This window comes from Callionymus lyra, chromosome 2 (assembly GCF_982586985.1).
Source record: "Callionymus lyra chromosome 2, fCalLyr1.hap1.1, whole genome shotgun sequence".
Taxonomy (NCBI): Eukaryota; Metazoa; Chordata; class Actinopteri; order Syngnathiformes; family Callionymidae; genus Callionymus; species Callionymus lyra.
In genome coordinates, this window is record NC_141819.1 from 36,565,584 (window position 1) to 36,582,383 (window position 16,800).

Consider the following 16,800-nt stretch of genomic DNA (forward strand, 5'->3'; position numbering starts at 1 on the left):
ATAACAATAAAGGAAAGAAGCATTTGATGATTATTGACTTAACAGTTTGTTTAAAATTGTATTTTGTCAATGAAAATAGATTTATGGTAACTATAGTATTACACTTGTTTAATGCCAAAGGAAAAGGCAAAAAAGTTGAATTTCTGAATTAAAAATGCCCTTGAATAGAAATCAATCACTGACATATACATGAATCGTTATTGAACCAATATAGTCCCGTAGGGTTGTTACCATGATGGCATCACATCGTTTTGTGTTACTACTGTATCGTTGTGTTATCATAAGTGTGTTATACATGTAGTCCAATTTCTTTAATGAACACTATATATTGAGCTGACGGTGCTGAGCCTGAACATTTAGCATTTCTATCTGTTCTCAGTGTATAACGGTTACAAACGTCTTATTCAATCTTCCTGACACTGATTAAAGTAATGTTGCACATAAATGTCCCGTAATATTAAGACAAACCTTTTGAACTTCCCTCGCTAAGAAAACATTTGAGCCTCTAAACAGACGTGGTTAATAACGTTGGAGCTTTGTTCACAGAGGAGAAGGTTCTCCTTGTGATTGATTCAACCGCGTGATCCATGCAGTCGTACCTACGCGGCTGATGAGGACATCCGTGGAGCAGACGCTGGTCACTCGCCAGAATATTAAGAAAAATACTTGATGATTGCAAACTCTCCTGTGGGAGGCTCAATGTCGGGATGAATTAATGACAGTCTACTTCATATTTGTCAATATTTCACCATCTGCACGGAAGATCCTCTCGTGTCCAAGTTTTCACATCTGAACCCTTTTAAAAAGTCCCTAATCGATGTCATCGTTATCGTCTCACTCAGGTACATTCCTGTTTGTCCGCCTCCGTCCGTACGGACTGGAAGATCTCAGATAGTGTTGGACCGGTTCCCTGCGAGCTCATGCAGACGTCTGCGGTCTCCAGATGATTAACTCTGGTGATTGCTTGACTTCTCTGCTCTGTGGTTCACATTATTGCTCTTTAGTGACATGTCTGGACAGCTATTGGATGGATTGCCAATAAATTTCATGCAATAGATATTTGTGGCCGCCTGCCTGCAGCTGGACTCGGTTTTCACTCTTCCTGTCAAACATCTCAACATCTACACGCCGGATTGAGACGAAGCTGTGTTCAGATGTTCACGTGTCTAAAGAGCGGCTGCTAACGACCCTCGTGGTGAGTTCAGGGACCGGGTGAGAAGGTGAAACCGGACGTAGAAGAAAATACTCAGAAAAGTCCTTTATGCGGTGAAATGTTTGTCAAATATTATGAGGTGTTTGTTAAATGTGTCAGTAAAGTTTAATTTAATACATTTCTGATTCAAGTGAAACGTGGAACAGTTACACAGTGACTTGTGGTACATACACAATACCTTTTCACGGTCCCTGGTGTGCTGTATACTGGATCAATTTTCCTCATTAAAAAAAGGTTAAATCTTAGTTTTAAGGTCAGTTAAGGGTTCTTAAGAGGCATGTGTATTCCCACTTTCTTGCATAGAATCAAAACAACATATACTCAAGTAAAACTCATTTCATTATTTCCTCGTCACCTGTTTTTTGGTGAATGAATCTCCAACAAGCCAAATTTAAGTTTGTGCCACAACCTAAACTTTGAATCCCATCTTATCTTGAAGTAAATGCAATTTAAAGGATGCTTAAACCTTTGCGTATCCCTTTCTAAAATATATTTTATTTTACTATATATAAACTATGTAATGTTACACTCAACATGTCTGGAAAACACATTCATAAAAAATAATAAAAATATCAGCATCTTTGTAATACTGTTGCAATACTGTAGTAACAAGGATATATTTGTAGTATTGTCGAGTACTAGACTCTGGTATTACAGAATTTAACAGATCACATGATGAAGTCGTAACTGCTTTCATTTGTTTTGAAACAAAAATATGTCCAAACATAGACTTTAAAAACTGCTGGAGTCGACTGTATCCTCTTGTCCCCAGACACCGCCGGAATATTGCAGGTTTTATTTTACACACACTTAAACTATAAATTATAATAAATAAATGTATATAAATATAAACCTTAAAAAACATGACAAAAATGAAATATGATTTGAAAACCCCAAAAAGTATACACAGTGCTGTTGAATATTGATTATTATTCTTAACGCGCTTAATATGTTTTTACATTTTTTTCAATTGTTTTACATTTAAATAGAATATTACAGTAAAATGAACATTTTAACTTTTTTTATTTTTATTTCATGGCATAATAATATTTTTCAACATCCTTTTCTTTCTTCTTTTGTTCTTTTGTCAAACGTTTTTCAGAATATTAATGTGGGGTTTAGCATACATAATGTTAGCAGCTCCGACATAAGTGATAGTAAGGATTTCTTACATTTTGGATTTGAATTCATTTACCTTAATGAAAATCTAATATTGGGGAAAATACATTTATCTTACATTTAGAAATAGTCTAAATTAGTGATCGACTTTAACTCACCACAATTTATCCCCAAAATAATACTCACAGAACAGTACAAGGATAGAATGTAACAATGGAATACATGTTCAAACTAAACAAGTATTGCTTTAATTTTGAAAGTAAACTAAACAGATAAAAATGTATTTGAAAAAGCCTTTGTTTTATTTTCCATACTACAAACGAGTAAAGTACAAGTATCATGTTGTGTATTTACTAAGAGAAAATCTTTACTTTTGTTTTTAAAAGGCAGGACATTTTTTTTTTTTACCTCCTGATGTTCCACTGGACTCCCCAGGGTCCCGTCCACCACCACCATGACGAGTGATGATAAATCTTGTTAAAGTTTAATGGGTAATTAAGTGTGAGGCACACGTTAGAGGATTTGGATTATTTATATTTCTGTCTCAACATTTGGACGATGACGCCCCGTTTCGTCACGGCGGTGAAGTGGACCTGTTTACCGGTGGTTTTGACTCACCGGGGCACCAAGGGCTCGCGCACGCTCACGTGCACACTCACAGGTTTTCAACCACAAACGCAGACAGAGTGTTAAGTCATTTGCACCAGAGGACATGTGCAAATAAGAGAAAGGGGTGAATGTGTGTTTCTGTGAGGGTTTTTTCCTTGTCGGGCCATTTCTCCCGTGACCTTTCATGAACAATATTTTTCTTTCTGACTCTTTTCAAGTTCTCCGAACACGGCCGCTATGTGTCGAGCACATAATTTGTCTTTACAAGATTTATTTCTTCCAGTGTTTATTTTAATCCTTTGACTTGTGCTTTTCTTCCAGAGTGACCAAGTCCTGGTCTGGTGTGAAAACCACAGGCGCTGTGCACAGGTACACACACACAAACACACACACACACACACACACACACACAGAAAAACAAACAGAATTTTAAATGTACAAGGTCACTGCTCTCTTTGCCAGGGATGTTCATGTTTATGGATAGGAAGCCCATGAGGGTTTCTTTCCTGTTTGCCTCATTAGCAAGAGTTCCTCGTGGACTGAGGGATCACTGGTGCTGGTGTGACTCCTGGGTTTTTATGAGACCATTTTCTTTTAATATATGGAAGGTTTTTAGGCACATTTCCTCGCAAACCTAGTCAAGGAAAAAGTTATTTATTACAACCATCCATTCTACCATGTTTACTAGCCTAATATCAATATTTTGTTCAGCGTTATTTAAAGCTCTCAGTTATTCATTATTTAATTATTCAGTCCTTTATATTAAAGTTCTTTAAAATTGTTAATTATTTTGTTATTATAGACCTGATGTTCCTATAACAATATTGTTCTAAAAGTAGGATTCTTACTTTTTTTTGTTGAAGAGAGGTTCCAGGATTATTTATGTCTTATTATTTAAAGGAAACAAACTGATGGTAACTACTGAATTAAAATGCCCAAAATAAACAACATCTGTTAGTCAGCCAATCACATTCATCATTCTTGCTTTAGATGATTGGATGGTGATGTGTCAATCTCTCAGACACACTTTGAATTTCATGTGCGTTCAAAGAGACTTAAATGAACCCAGAAGACAAGAAAAAACACTATATGAAATAGACAAATGAAAACAGAGATAAGAACAGACAAGAGTCTTATTTTTGGTGTAAAATAAAAGAACAGGAACTGCTGAATATTCAATTTTTCTGTAGGAAAGGTAAGCAGACTTTGTGTCTTCATGCTGCTGTGGCTGTATAACTGATTATTTCATGGTTCTTGTGTTAGCTGTGAGAGAAAGACAACAGCTCAATATCAACAAAACACAGTTTCAATAATCCCTCCTCTCTGTATCACCTCTGCTGATTTCAGTCCTTTGACCCGTGACTGAACGAGCAGGACTATGATGTTCATAACATGCACTCAGATTGTTATCACTACACACCATCGTGTTGTGTTATTTATATTTTCAGTTGCGACCCAAAGCACATTTATATTGGTGCTGAATCTACTGTAGGAACAACATTACCTACACTTACAGTAATAAGCATGTTCTTGCCAAGAAAGTAACATTTTAAAGGGCCAGATTACAAGATTATGTGTCATCTCGTTCACCCATTACTGACGTTACAAAGTTAGTTTTAATGTTTTTTCAAAATGATGCATCCCACCAATAAGGAAGCCTTTTGGATCTGAGGTCCCTGGAACTGAAAACATTTAGTGAACTTCAAGTTTAGTTTAAACAAGACCTAAAGTAAGTGATGGTCCTGTGACAACAACTATTATCAAAGATATGATACATTATTGAACAAATAACCAACTAAACTAAGTACACTAAATATAAAATACACTACACTAACATGTACGTTGACCGAAACAAGACAGTATTTCATCTTATTTAAAAATTTTTTTAAATATGAAAAGATTTACCTATAGTAGTAATATGAAACAAAGCGTCTATGGTCGTCTAAAAAATGAGAAAACATTTGGCCCAACATTTCTATTGCTCTGGAGAATGTGCTGTTTGTGTTCAGACAGAAATTGATGCCACAAAATCAGAAATTAACAGGAAATCACAAATTAACATAATATTAAAGTTCAACCAATGTGTTGATTTAAGTGAGTCTAAAACAGATCTTGGACTCTATTGTACTTGTGTCTGTTTGTACAAAACTCTATTTTCATGAAATACTTACATTAGAAAATGTGCTTAAAGTCCCGCCCACTGAAAACACTGTGTTTTTCTGGAGATTAAATCTTGTTTACCAACTTCTCTGCTGTGATTGGTCAAGAATTAAGGTCACTGCGCGTCATCCATCCCAGAAAACCACCTCCAAGGGACTTGTTGTGTAAACAAAGTTTGGCTGGAGGAGAAGTAAAGCCAAGATTTTAGACCCCTAAACACCCAACTATGCTACGTTAATTGAATTAGAAATATTTATTCAACGAATTAACACACTTTTGGTTATTAATAAACTTCAAGTAAGTATTGCATTTAATTTAAAACTCTTGCAGGCCACATAAATGACTTTGCCACCTGTTCTAAATCAGAAATCAGTTCCCACTATGTGTCTAGTCCCTTCTTATTAGTCCTGGTCTGCCAAAAATATTGCAGAAAAAAGGTGTGGTGTATTTTCCATGTTTTCCTTCTGTTGGGTTCATTCGTCCATGACCAGCCAGCTGCTGAGTTTAGTCACACCACCTGCTCACCTGCAAGTCTGTCTGTTAAGAGTCTTCCAGAAACTATTAATTGGGATGATTTCATCAAGTTTGCTATAAATGAACAGAATACATCCAGCCTCTCTTTCTCTGGGATTTCTTAGCTTCTCAAGCCAAGCGTTTTCTTGTGTGCAACTGTGGTCTTGAGCTGTCATGTGTGAGTCATGTGTGATTGATGGCGTTGACAGACCAGGATTGATACACATCGAAAACATGCTCTATGATTGAAACAAGTTCTCTCCAAGGAATGATCTGCCAAAATGTGTCAGGCAGTAAATGTATTAAAGGAAGGGTGTTTTTTTTCTATTCATGCATAAGTTATTAATATGTGCGGGGTGTAAGAAAACATCCCAATCTTTCACCTTCGAATCATGTATCATTAATAAAAAATGTAATAAAGTGTGTATTAAAGAGAATAGTTAGATTTGTCACATTTACAATTTATATGAAAATAACAATATTCATTTGTTTTCCAATATAATTTGCAGCCTCTAGATGGCAGCAGTCATTACTTCTTTCACATCTATCAGTGACTTTTGCGAGATTCTTGCGATGACTGAGGACGAGAGGATACAGTTGACTCCAGCAGCTTTTGAAGCTGATGTTTGGACATATTTTGGTTTCAAAAAACAAAACAAATCAGTTATGACTTCATCAAGAGTCATGTGGTCTGTAAATTCTGCAACACCATAGACAAGTACTTGGACAATACTACAAATATTTTTACAGCATCCTAATAATATCACAATATATTGTATCGTTATCCCTGAATCATATTATGTATAATTTTTGCCAATACACAGCCTCATCTTCTACATCTATAAATGGCACTTGAGTCAGCTTGACTCTCCTACAAGTTTATTTTGTCGTCATATTCAGCGAGTTACATATACATCTAGTTCCCTTCATGTTCATTTGCTGCTACAATCGATGCTATTGTTGTATTTCTTTGCTTCTGTTTTTTATTTTATGGATTCTATGGATCCTCTGTTGTAGAAGATTGATGTCACAGAAAAGTCTTCCAGCTCCTCTACAGTCTCTGAGCCACAATCTCCGGTCGTCCACATGAGCCATAAATTAAGTTCAAGTCGTATATAGACGACATTCACCGCGGACAATTCATCGTTCCCATATTAATCAGAGTTGCTCGCAGGTTTGGCTCGTAAATCAGGATCCGATGTAATCGTTGCGCCGCGGGTGTGTCGACAGCTCTCACCTCGTCCTCGCTGGGATGCACCGTTGAGCAGCTTGGTGACGGTCCAGGCGAAAACCCGCGTTCAAGGGAGTGATATTGGTCCTGTGGGAAGACAGGAGGATTTTGTGTGTTGTCAACACTGCACTTTTGTGTGATTCATATAGAATATTACAAGTTTTGCTGCCAACTCTATATTGTGAGCACAAAGCAGCACATGGAGCGACTGAGTAACACATCTTTTTAAAGGAAAAGGACTTTGAATGAATACACATGTCAGTTATTTTGTACTTCAACACAAGATTGTGTAATTCATCAGCAGCCTTCGAGAAGGACAACACTGTTGTTATATGTTCCTTGTTGTTAAGGACAAACTAGGACCAGCCTCCACCATCTGTTTTTTTTTTCCTCCCGTCACTCCTCAGTGGAGTCTCTCGCTGCTGCTGCTGGTGGGGAAAGGTTGTGTTTTCAGTTAAAATAACGTCCTCCTCTATATCCCCATTATCCATCGTCCCTGGAGCAAAAATTAGCTGCTGCTTATTCACTTAGTGTGCGTGCCAGACGGCTTCGGTGCGTGCATGTGTGTTAATTCTTTGTTTGAATCGAGTAGTTTCCATAATTATTTTTAGCTGCCAGTCTGTCCGCTCGCGGCAGACACACTTTGTTAAGGCTTTTTTTAGGCCGCAGGTCCCTGATCTCTGCGAAGCTGGGCGGAGAGTGATGTGGAACTTGTTATATTGACTGCTAATAAACATGTGTTGAACAGAAATGGATTTAAAACATGAGTCAGGGGGGGACCCGTTGTTTATATTTATTTAGTGCGCAGCATTTGTTCTAACGTGTAGCTTAGGGTTAGGCAACATAGTGTCAGAGTGTATATATGAGTGTCTATAAATATAAGTCGCCATCCCTCTCAACAACCTTCTCAGTAACGGGGACCTGAACAGCTCCCATAATGCTTTGCCGACCAGCCAACCAATCATTGCCATTGATCACTTTTGACGTAGCAACATAGACATATAATTTAAATACAGTATAGTAGCGACCAATCAGCAGTCACTGAATATTTTTGTTTGAAACAATTGTTCAATAATAAAATTCAATCTGGTCTTTCTTTTGATAACGTCACACAACAGTCGTAACAAATTGTGGCCGATGAGTAATTTAAATCGACGTAACCTGCTGTACACTGTTGTCTTTTTACTGAAAGAGAACATTATTCTCTTTGAGGCTCAAATTTGTTTCCTGTTCATTTGTATCACAACCACATATATCATCACTTGAATCCTTCTATTTCCCTTTTTAATAAAAAAGTTTTCTATATCTGCAAATTTTCAAGATAACCATACGTTTTTTCACTGTGCAATGGCATAATAATAATAATATATAGAGAATTTTAAACTTTATTAAATAGTGCATCCTCTTTAATGACATGAAAAATATAAATCATTTTTTTCTTCACGCAAAGTGACATACACTGTCCAAATAGCTTTCTAGCTAAAAGTAGAAAACAGTCTTTAGAGACAGATTTTGCGTTGGTCAACCCCTCTACTATTTCCTGTTGAATGATAGGCAAACAGATGAAAAAAAGATATGCACCGGCATCGTGACACAAAAGGTAAATGGGAATGTCTTCGAAATTAACTTCATGTAGATATTTTTGAGTCTATATGTCATTAAATCTCCTCTCAACTTTACGTCGCTCTGGATCCGCCATTGAATAATCTAAACTGGAGACTCCTCGTCTTAACTTAAAATAGCAGCCTTTATCGAAAAGCAATGCTTTTGAATGCTTGACGTCTGGGCTATTGAATCTGTTGTGTGTTGGGGAAGAACTACTGCAGAGGTTACGCTGAAACAGGGATTTACTCAGGTGTCGCCCCATCAGGTACATTCCAGAGATCAATCATTGTTCATTTTTCCGATGTGTCCTGCTGGAGAAGTCTTGAAGTATCAGCTGAAAGGCAGAGACATGACTGACAGTGATATTTTTCAATTTATTTGGCACTTTGATCTGCTTTTAAAATGAACAATATGTCAGTGGGATGAGTTACATATCTATGTTAGAGTCCCGGGGTCGCCCATGTCCTCCTCCACTGTCTCCTGCTCCTGTTTGTGCAGAGTCTTCAGCAAGTCCAGCAAGTGTTCCATCACAGAACCGACTGAATCTTCAGACCAGACAAGCCGAACACGATAATTAACTGCCGTACTCGACCTTCACCTCCACAGCAATAACCTAACAATCCCCTGACACCCATTGAAGTCGCTTAATTGATGCATTTTCCTGAACTTTCTGTTCAGGTTCAGAGGTTCTTAAAAGCGTCGTCCCTGATGGAAGCACACCCCAGTCGTATTTCAGCTCTCTCAACATTTCATGGCTTCAAATTTACACAACCATTCTCAAAGAGGAAGAAGGCAGCAGAGGCCGGACTTCCTCGCGGATGCCTATTCCTCCAGTCTGCGTCGAGGTCAGCGGAGGTTAACGCCTGCAACAGCGTAGCACATCCTCCTCAAAGCTAGCGTCAACAGACGCTGTTGTATGGGATGCCATGCTGAGCATAACATCGGAAAGCCGCGGCACTTTAAAGAAAGAAACACAAAGACACTTGGCTCCTGTGACCTTAAACAAACTTATCTTAATCCATTATTTCCTCCTTTTCTTTTTCATTTCAACCGCTGCTGACGGATGTGCTAACAAGAAAGAAACTAGTAGTTTGACACCATGTCTTGCTGTTTAGCACCTTTGAAAACCAGCGTGACACCAAAGGGCCATTTATTCAACTGAGCAGCTGTGAGAGACGTTGTCGTAGCACAAGTATGCAGAGGCATGAAGGGGTTTTATAGGGGGTATTTATATATTTGTACCTCTGCCAATGAGATGATCTGTTAGCAAAATAACAACAAAAGTTATAAACGATTTCAAATGCATTTAGAGGAAATGGTGATAAGTACAAGAAACCGATGTCTAGCGTTAGCCTCTAACCCGTTGCTATACTAAAGATTAGTCGTTCAAATAAACAGAAAAAATAAATGGCATTACTGGTAAAACAAAAAAAAAGGGCATGAATACAACACATTTTTGGGGGTTTCGTTTTGTGTTTTATCTAGTTTTTATTTATCTAAGTATCTTGACTTAGTACAGACTGTTATCCTATAGAAGATCCAGTGTTAAATAAAACAAATTTCAGACAGTGACAATCAGTAGAACAGAAACTTTATAAAGTGTAAGTATGAGCGTCATAGCTCAGATGCTAGAGTGGTTGCCTGCAGTCCAAAAGGTTGCAGGTTCAATCCCAGCTCCAGACAAGCTTGTGTCATTGTGTCCCTGAGCAAGTGTGCAGCCTACTCCCATCAGTGTGTGTGAATGGCTGTAAAAAGGACTACCGAATTTCCCCTCGCAGGACTAATAAGGGATTCTAAAAAAAAAAAAAAAAATGTATGTATATAGTGTGTTTTTTCTTTGCGTCCTGGTATCAAATGCCTTATGGACCAATATTTGGCCAGACCCGGGGTAGGGGACAGCGGATGCGGACTCAAGACACCGTGTAATCCTGTTGCCCTTAACAACACACTTAAAAGTGTGCTAGCTTTATTCTTTTTGTGTCAGCCGTGAAAGATTCCAGAAAATTACTTAAAAGCTGCTAAGAGATAAAGGAAAGCCAAAAATGTTGGAGGACGTGTGACTTTTAAAAGTCCGTAACTTGCTTAATAGTTGACCTACTGAGCTCTAGTATAAGACCTTCCTTGCAATGAGACATAAAATTAGCCTATTCACAGTATAATGACACTATTAATGGAGTAATTGGCCCTAAACCTTTTTTTTTACCTTTAACAAATTTTAACTTTTATCAATTTCAAACAAATAACATAAAAACAAGCTTGGTTCATATTAAGCACCAGCCCGTATTTAAATAAACACATTTTATTTACATTAAAACCATTTTTTAAACCCTTGTGTTGTCTCTGGGTCAAGGTGGAGGTCTTTCACCTTGACCCAGAGATAGCACATGGGATACCTCAAACACATTTGTTTTCATCTGATCACATCATTCTTTCTCTACAATAGAAACACTCCTCAAATGGAAATAAACGTTTTTTTAGGAAACTCGTACTTAACGGTTCGCACATGTTGGCATCAATATTTTGTTATTTTAACCATGTAATCCTTCAATATTTCACACTAAGAGGAAAATATTATCACAGTTTTCTTTTTATTACTCTACATCCTCTGCAACTTCTGGATACTTTACTATTATACTTGTTTTCAAAGACAGAACCAGAAGTGGAGAAATAACATATTCACTCTGATGACTGCGTTTGGATCGCTCCAAAGCTGCAAACTTGGAATCAGACACAAGAAACAGAGGAAGAGAAACTGTCTGAACATGCTGTCAAACTCACCTCTCCAGACAAAAAAACAACATTTTCGAACAAGAACATGAACACTAAGTCCAATCAGTGTTTGAATGTGGCCCAGGCACAACCTCAGAGTGACCCAGACAGGAAAAAAAAGACATCAATATTTCCTACAGAAACACAGACAGCGAACACAACACCCCACACTTCTCAACCCACAATTCACAGAGTAGTTGTTAAAGTGTGTCTGGAGTCGTTCCTCCCAGCATGTTGTTTAGGAACGTCTTCTTGCTAAATCGACTTTCTGCTCTGCCTTTACGTGGAAGCTGTGAAAGAGAACTGAGAAGTAATTGAATGATCTTAAATAGATTTGTGTAGTTAGAGGCTGGGAAAGCTCATCTGGAGTGGGGAAGACTTCAAAGCTTCAATTTTGCAATAAAATATATTACATAATATATTTACCATCGATCTCAACACAATGTGGTTTTTCATTGTTTAAGCAACAATATGTAACATTTTGACTCTACTTTCATTTTTTCGTATTTTCTTCAACGATGTGGCCCTTTGACTGTATTCATGCGGTCCTCAAGACCTCAGAGTAAAACATAGACATTCTTTGCGACAGCTTACAATTTAATATTGCGTTTATTATTGTATTAACTCTAAATATATATTTATTTATTTTTCATTTCCGATTTTTTTCTTTTCACAAGTGTTTTGACATACCAAGGTTTATTTTATGCTGATATTTCTTTCTTTACTTTTCTTACTTGCTTTGTTTTTTCAAAGTTTTCTGTCATAATTTAGCTCTTTGCTCCTCTCCTTTGGGTTGACGGCCCCTCACAACAGTCACAATATATGATGTGACCCCAGAGGAAATTTAATGGCCCACCCCTGGTCTGGTGTGTCATGTGACCCCCAAACTGCATGTCAGAGACATGATTTTCAAGTATTTAGATACGTAAAGTATCAAGAAGATAGAATTAGAAACCAACACAAACAGAGCCAAATAAAAAAAATCTGAAACGGCGAAATGGCAACTACATTGCAGCTATCATGTTCCAACACAAGCCAAACACTATTTACAATCTTACATATTGCTGCTTTAAAAGCCGTCTAATGCTTATGTTTTCTTAAATGGTATCACTCAATAATGGTCTATATCAGGAGTATTTATTTAATTGCTTCTGGAGTATAATAAGGAGTATTACACACTTAATGATTTCTAACATTGCGTATCTGTTTTTAATCTGATTGCCCAACATTCAAATGTGTTGACTGGACCACAGGCTGGACATCCTTCTTAAAATGTGGCCCTCTGGAAATTTGATTCACAGGTACAGATAGTATAGGATTAACACACAAGCATATGTAAGTCTAATATAAACTAAAAGAAACTTGAACTAAAAATAGAAAAAGCAGGCTAGCCAGTATAAATGAATAATAAGCCTATGAAACACATTTTAAATTCGAGCAATAATGATAATATTCTAATAAAAACAACACCAGTGAAGTAACTCTCAACTGAAGACTGAAAAGCAGCAGTCAAAAGTTGACTGCCGCTGAAGTTAAATATTCCAGTGAGATGCAGTTTCTCTTGAGAACCACATTTTTTCCCTGTGTTTATAGAACCAATTTTAGGCTTATTATCGAGGCAAATCCAACAAAATGCTCCTTGGTGTCAAACTACATTCTCCTGCAGGAACTCATAAAACCTTTTGGCAGTGCAACTTGGTCAATAACGTTTGACATTGGAGTTTTACACGATAATTTGGGGACTCATATTTGTTTTCCCGCTGCTACGGTCCTGGTCGCCGTCCAGACTCCATTGTTGTCGGTCAGTGGTATCACTCCACTCTGTAACACACCCACACATTCATAAAATACTGTGAAACCAGAAGGATTACTTCAATATTCCCATGTTATCAGTTTCGTTTGGCTGTTAAATGTTGAGGTTTGAACTGAGTTATTATGAAAGAGAAGAGCGCGGAATGTTATTTTCTGTATTTGTTACGTTTAACCTGAAGGTTATCGCAGTAATTGATATTAGAAAATATTATTTTTAAATGGTAATCGATTTTTTTTTTCCTTGGAGTAGTTTCTTGGTAGTTGATTCTAGAATATTGTGGTTCCTGGTTGAATCTGTGTCTGAAGACACCAGGCAGATGGTTGAGCAGCACATATGGTTCGTATCCCATCATCGACATCGACACACACACATGGGAGTCCACTAAAAGTGAACAAACCTTCACTCAGTTCCTCCATCTGTCCATTTCCTCCCTCTTTTATCTCTTTCCTTCTCCCTCACACACGCTTAGATCATGCAAACGCACACAGAGACGCGGTAATGTGGACCAGGTGGGTGAGGCAGCGGGACGTCCGCTAACAAATCGACTGGATGCAGAACAAAAGAGCACGAGGATCAAGTCACCTCAGCTCCTCTCATCCATCCTGCTCCTTTCATCACTCACAACAGCTGATATTGCATTACCTGTAATTCGAGCCAAAACAGTGCTGCTTTTGATTTCTGCATGTTAGTGGCCAACGAAAATACATGTTTCATCATCCTTAACTTGAAGACAAGTTGTTTTTCTATGACCTTTTTTCACGCATGTTACCTTCAACTGTCCATTCCTGGGTTTCACCATCAAGTCCTACATATCTTCACACTCGTGTTCTTTTAAAAAGTTGAAAGTTCAACATCAACTTTTGATTAATGGTCAACTGTTGGTCACATACACGCACCTCATAGCTCATCACGATCAATCACTTTATTCCATCTCTGTTTTCACACTTCAGGCTTAAACCTTCAGCCTCCACTTCTTTTCATCCCGCTGATGGAATACACCCAAAAGCTTTGAATATAAATGATGAATTGAATTTGCTCCATTCTTGTATTTACATTTAAATACTGAAATTAAAGTTGAAATAAGTTATATTTGGCACCAGTTTTCGTGGTCACCAAATAAACAATTTAAACATTTCATCCAAATGTGCTTAAAGATAGCAGTGTATATACAATACAGTCTGTAGTTAATATTATGTAGAACTTTCATTCACAGTGACTCAATAGGTCATTCAAATCCAACAGTAGAGTAAAATAAATACACACCAGACAAAGCTTGGATGGGATAAAACATTTTAATAGTTCGTTGGTTATTTGATTGTTTATTATTTTCTATTATTATTTGACCTGTAGTATTTAACTCAGTTCACACACAAAAATGATTTGTATATATTGCTATATATATATATATATATATATATTGTTCCCTCGCTTCAAGGTGAGGGTGTGACAAGAAATAACCTGTTGGCTATTTTAAGAAAATCCCTTTTCTTTTAATTGCTGAAATTCTTGAACAAAAGTTCCAGTTTTATAGCGACTGTATTTAAGGTCTGCTACAACAGGCATAACATGCAGACTTGTTTAATTTCTGGAACAAGACCTTTTGTGAGGCTTCACTACAAGATGGACGTTATTATTTGGATGTTTTTAAGCATCTTTTTGGAGGAAGATAAAGACAAAGACCACTGAGCTCCAGTCGCAATATGGATTAAGATTTTGGTCTATAACTTTAAAAAAAATTACTGATTACTCTGAAAATTATTTCAACCCTTAGTCGACATTAAGGCTGAGTAGAAAATGAATGAAGTTTGAATTTTGCAAGTATCACTTTAATCTCATCTCTAAAATGGATTTATAAAATGTACCATCCTTATCTGAGACAAACATTTTGTTCATTATATTCTAACTTTAAAAAAGGTATTTTTATCTAAGTCAACACAAAAGTAAAACATAGTTAATTCAATCTGTTTTTTTTCTTCAAGTTTTTAATTAATCCAAACAAACCCAACTAACCCCTGAGCAAACATGTCTTAATATACGATGTTTTCATTGCTCATTAGTATTATTTCCTGTCTACATTTTGATTTATTCCTGCAGCGTACAACACGTGGAAAAAAAAACTCGGAGAGCCCTGTGAATAAATACCACACTGTACACACTCAGTCAACCGTGAAAAATAAACCCAGAACAAATGATGACAAGTGTAACATACGCATTAACAAATAGTTTTTTCACATGGCACCCGCTGAGCCAGTGACCATATGTGAGGGAAGTCGGCACATCTGGTCCCTCTCTCGCACTTCGCCTCCAAAGTTCTCCTCTGGACCAGTTTCATCGTCTTTCATCTCCTCGCTCCTTCTCAACTGACACTCTCGCCCCCCCACCCGCCCCTCCGTCCACTTTCAAACCACATCTCCCCCTGCAGCTCCCATTTCCTCCCCTCCCTCTCGCCGAGTGTGGCTGTCATCCCTCCGTCGTGGCAGGTGAGGCCATTAAACAGCGGGCGAGGCCATGGGAGGCGGCGAGGCGAGGTGTGTGTGTTGCGTGATTAATTATCACAGACACCTGAGGAGATGCCGCTTCATCCGCTCACACACTCTCTCGCTCATTAATCTTCACACTGTTGTGTTAAACGGTAACATCGCCGACCTCTGACCCCTTGTGTGTCTGAGGCTTTCCTAGATTTCTCTCTCTCTCCCTCGCTCGCTCGCACATAAGTCATGGTGTCGCCCGCGAGTGTGCGTTCGTCTCTCAGTGACTGAAGTTACAGTCCGTGCTCAAGTGATTTACAACATGCGTGTGATATTAGAACGTGTGGAGGCTGCCGGCGCGGGATCACCTCTGCTCCCGTCTCCGGCGCTCCAGACTCCTGAGTAACGAGCAGCCGGAGCTGGAGACGTCGACCACAGAGTAAAATGTTCTCTTGCACATGAAAGTCATGCTTTTCTAATTATGACACTTGAAAAAAAATGGATCCGCAACGTAAATCTTTACAACCTTAGCAGATTTAGCTGCAGACTCGAGCCAAACTAAATCACAACCAGCCCAGATCAACGCAGAGTGGATCGTCAGGGAGTTCTGGACGGAGAGTGAAGATCCTTCAGGCTCCTCCATTAGCGCCTCTCTTGTGTGCTATAGGATCGTATTATTGGTCAATATGTTGATATTGACTTAGAAATCGGGGTGTTTAAACTCAGTTTAATCACTTTCTAGGAGGAAAAAATGAAAACTAACGTCCTTCAACTGGCTACGACTGAGCTGCACATGAAGTTGTGCCTTTGTGTTTTACCTTTTTTATGTACATGCAAACAGTAATGATGCTTTTCCACTACACAGTTCCAGCCCTACTTGACTCGACACTACTTTATTGTCCACTGGCTCTGTTACCTCCTCACGGCGCACCGCAAAACCTGGATGCAATGCTGTACTTACCAGACACTAAAACTCGTCTACGAACCATAACTTTTCAGACCCTCGTACCCTACCGCGTCTTGCAGTGTTTTTTTGTTTTTTTTGCCAAGTTTGTTCCTTGTATTGGGCGTCGCTCTGCTGACTCTTCAGTGACTTCACGCTGTGACCAGTGGCCGGGAGTCGGTCGACGTCACCTTTTTACTGCTGGTTCACTTGCAACCAGAACTGAGCAGGTACTAAATATAGAATCTGCTTCGATACTTTAACACAAATCGTGGGTCAGTGGTCGCCAACCATGAGACCGATTCAAACATTTGTTACCCAGCTGCACAGAAACAATACATTATTTCCACATTAATT

At 38.2% G+C, this 16,800-nt stretch overlaps 1 protein-coding gene across 3 annotated transcripts in view; it reads left to right on the top strand.

Annotated features, from left to right (window-relative positions):
- anos1b (anosmin 1b) overlaps positions 1–16,800 on the top strand; it is a 65,000-nt gene that overhangs the window by 20,606 nt on the left and 27,594 nt on the right. For all 3 annotated transcript variants that reach the window (XM_087784937.1, XM_087784936.1, XM_087784938.1), the window contains exon 2: positions 3,263–3,310. In XM_087784937.1, coding sequence (XP_087641063.1) covers positions 3,263–3,310 — 48 coding nt within the window. The remainder of the gene's footprint in view (positions 1–3,262; positions 3,311–16,800) is intronic.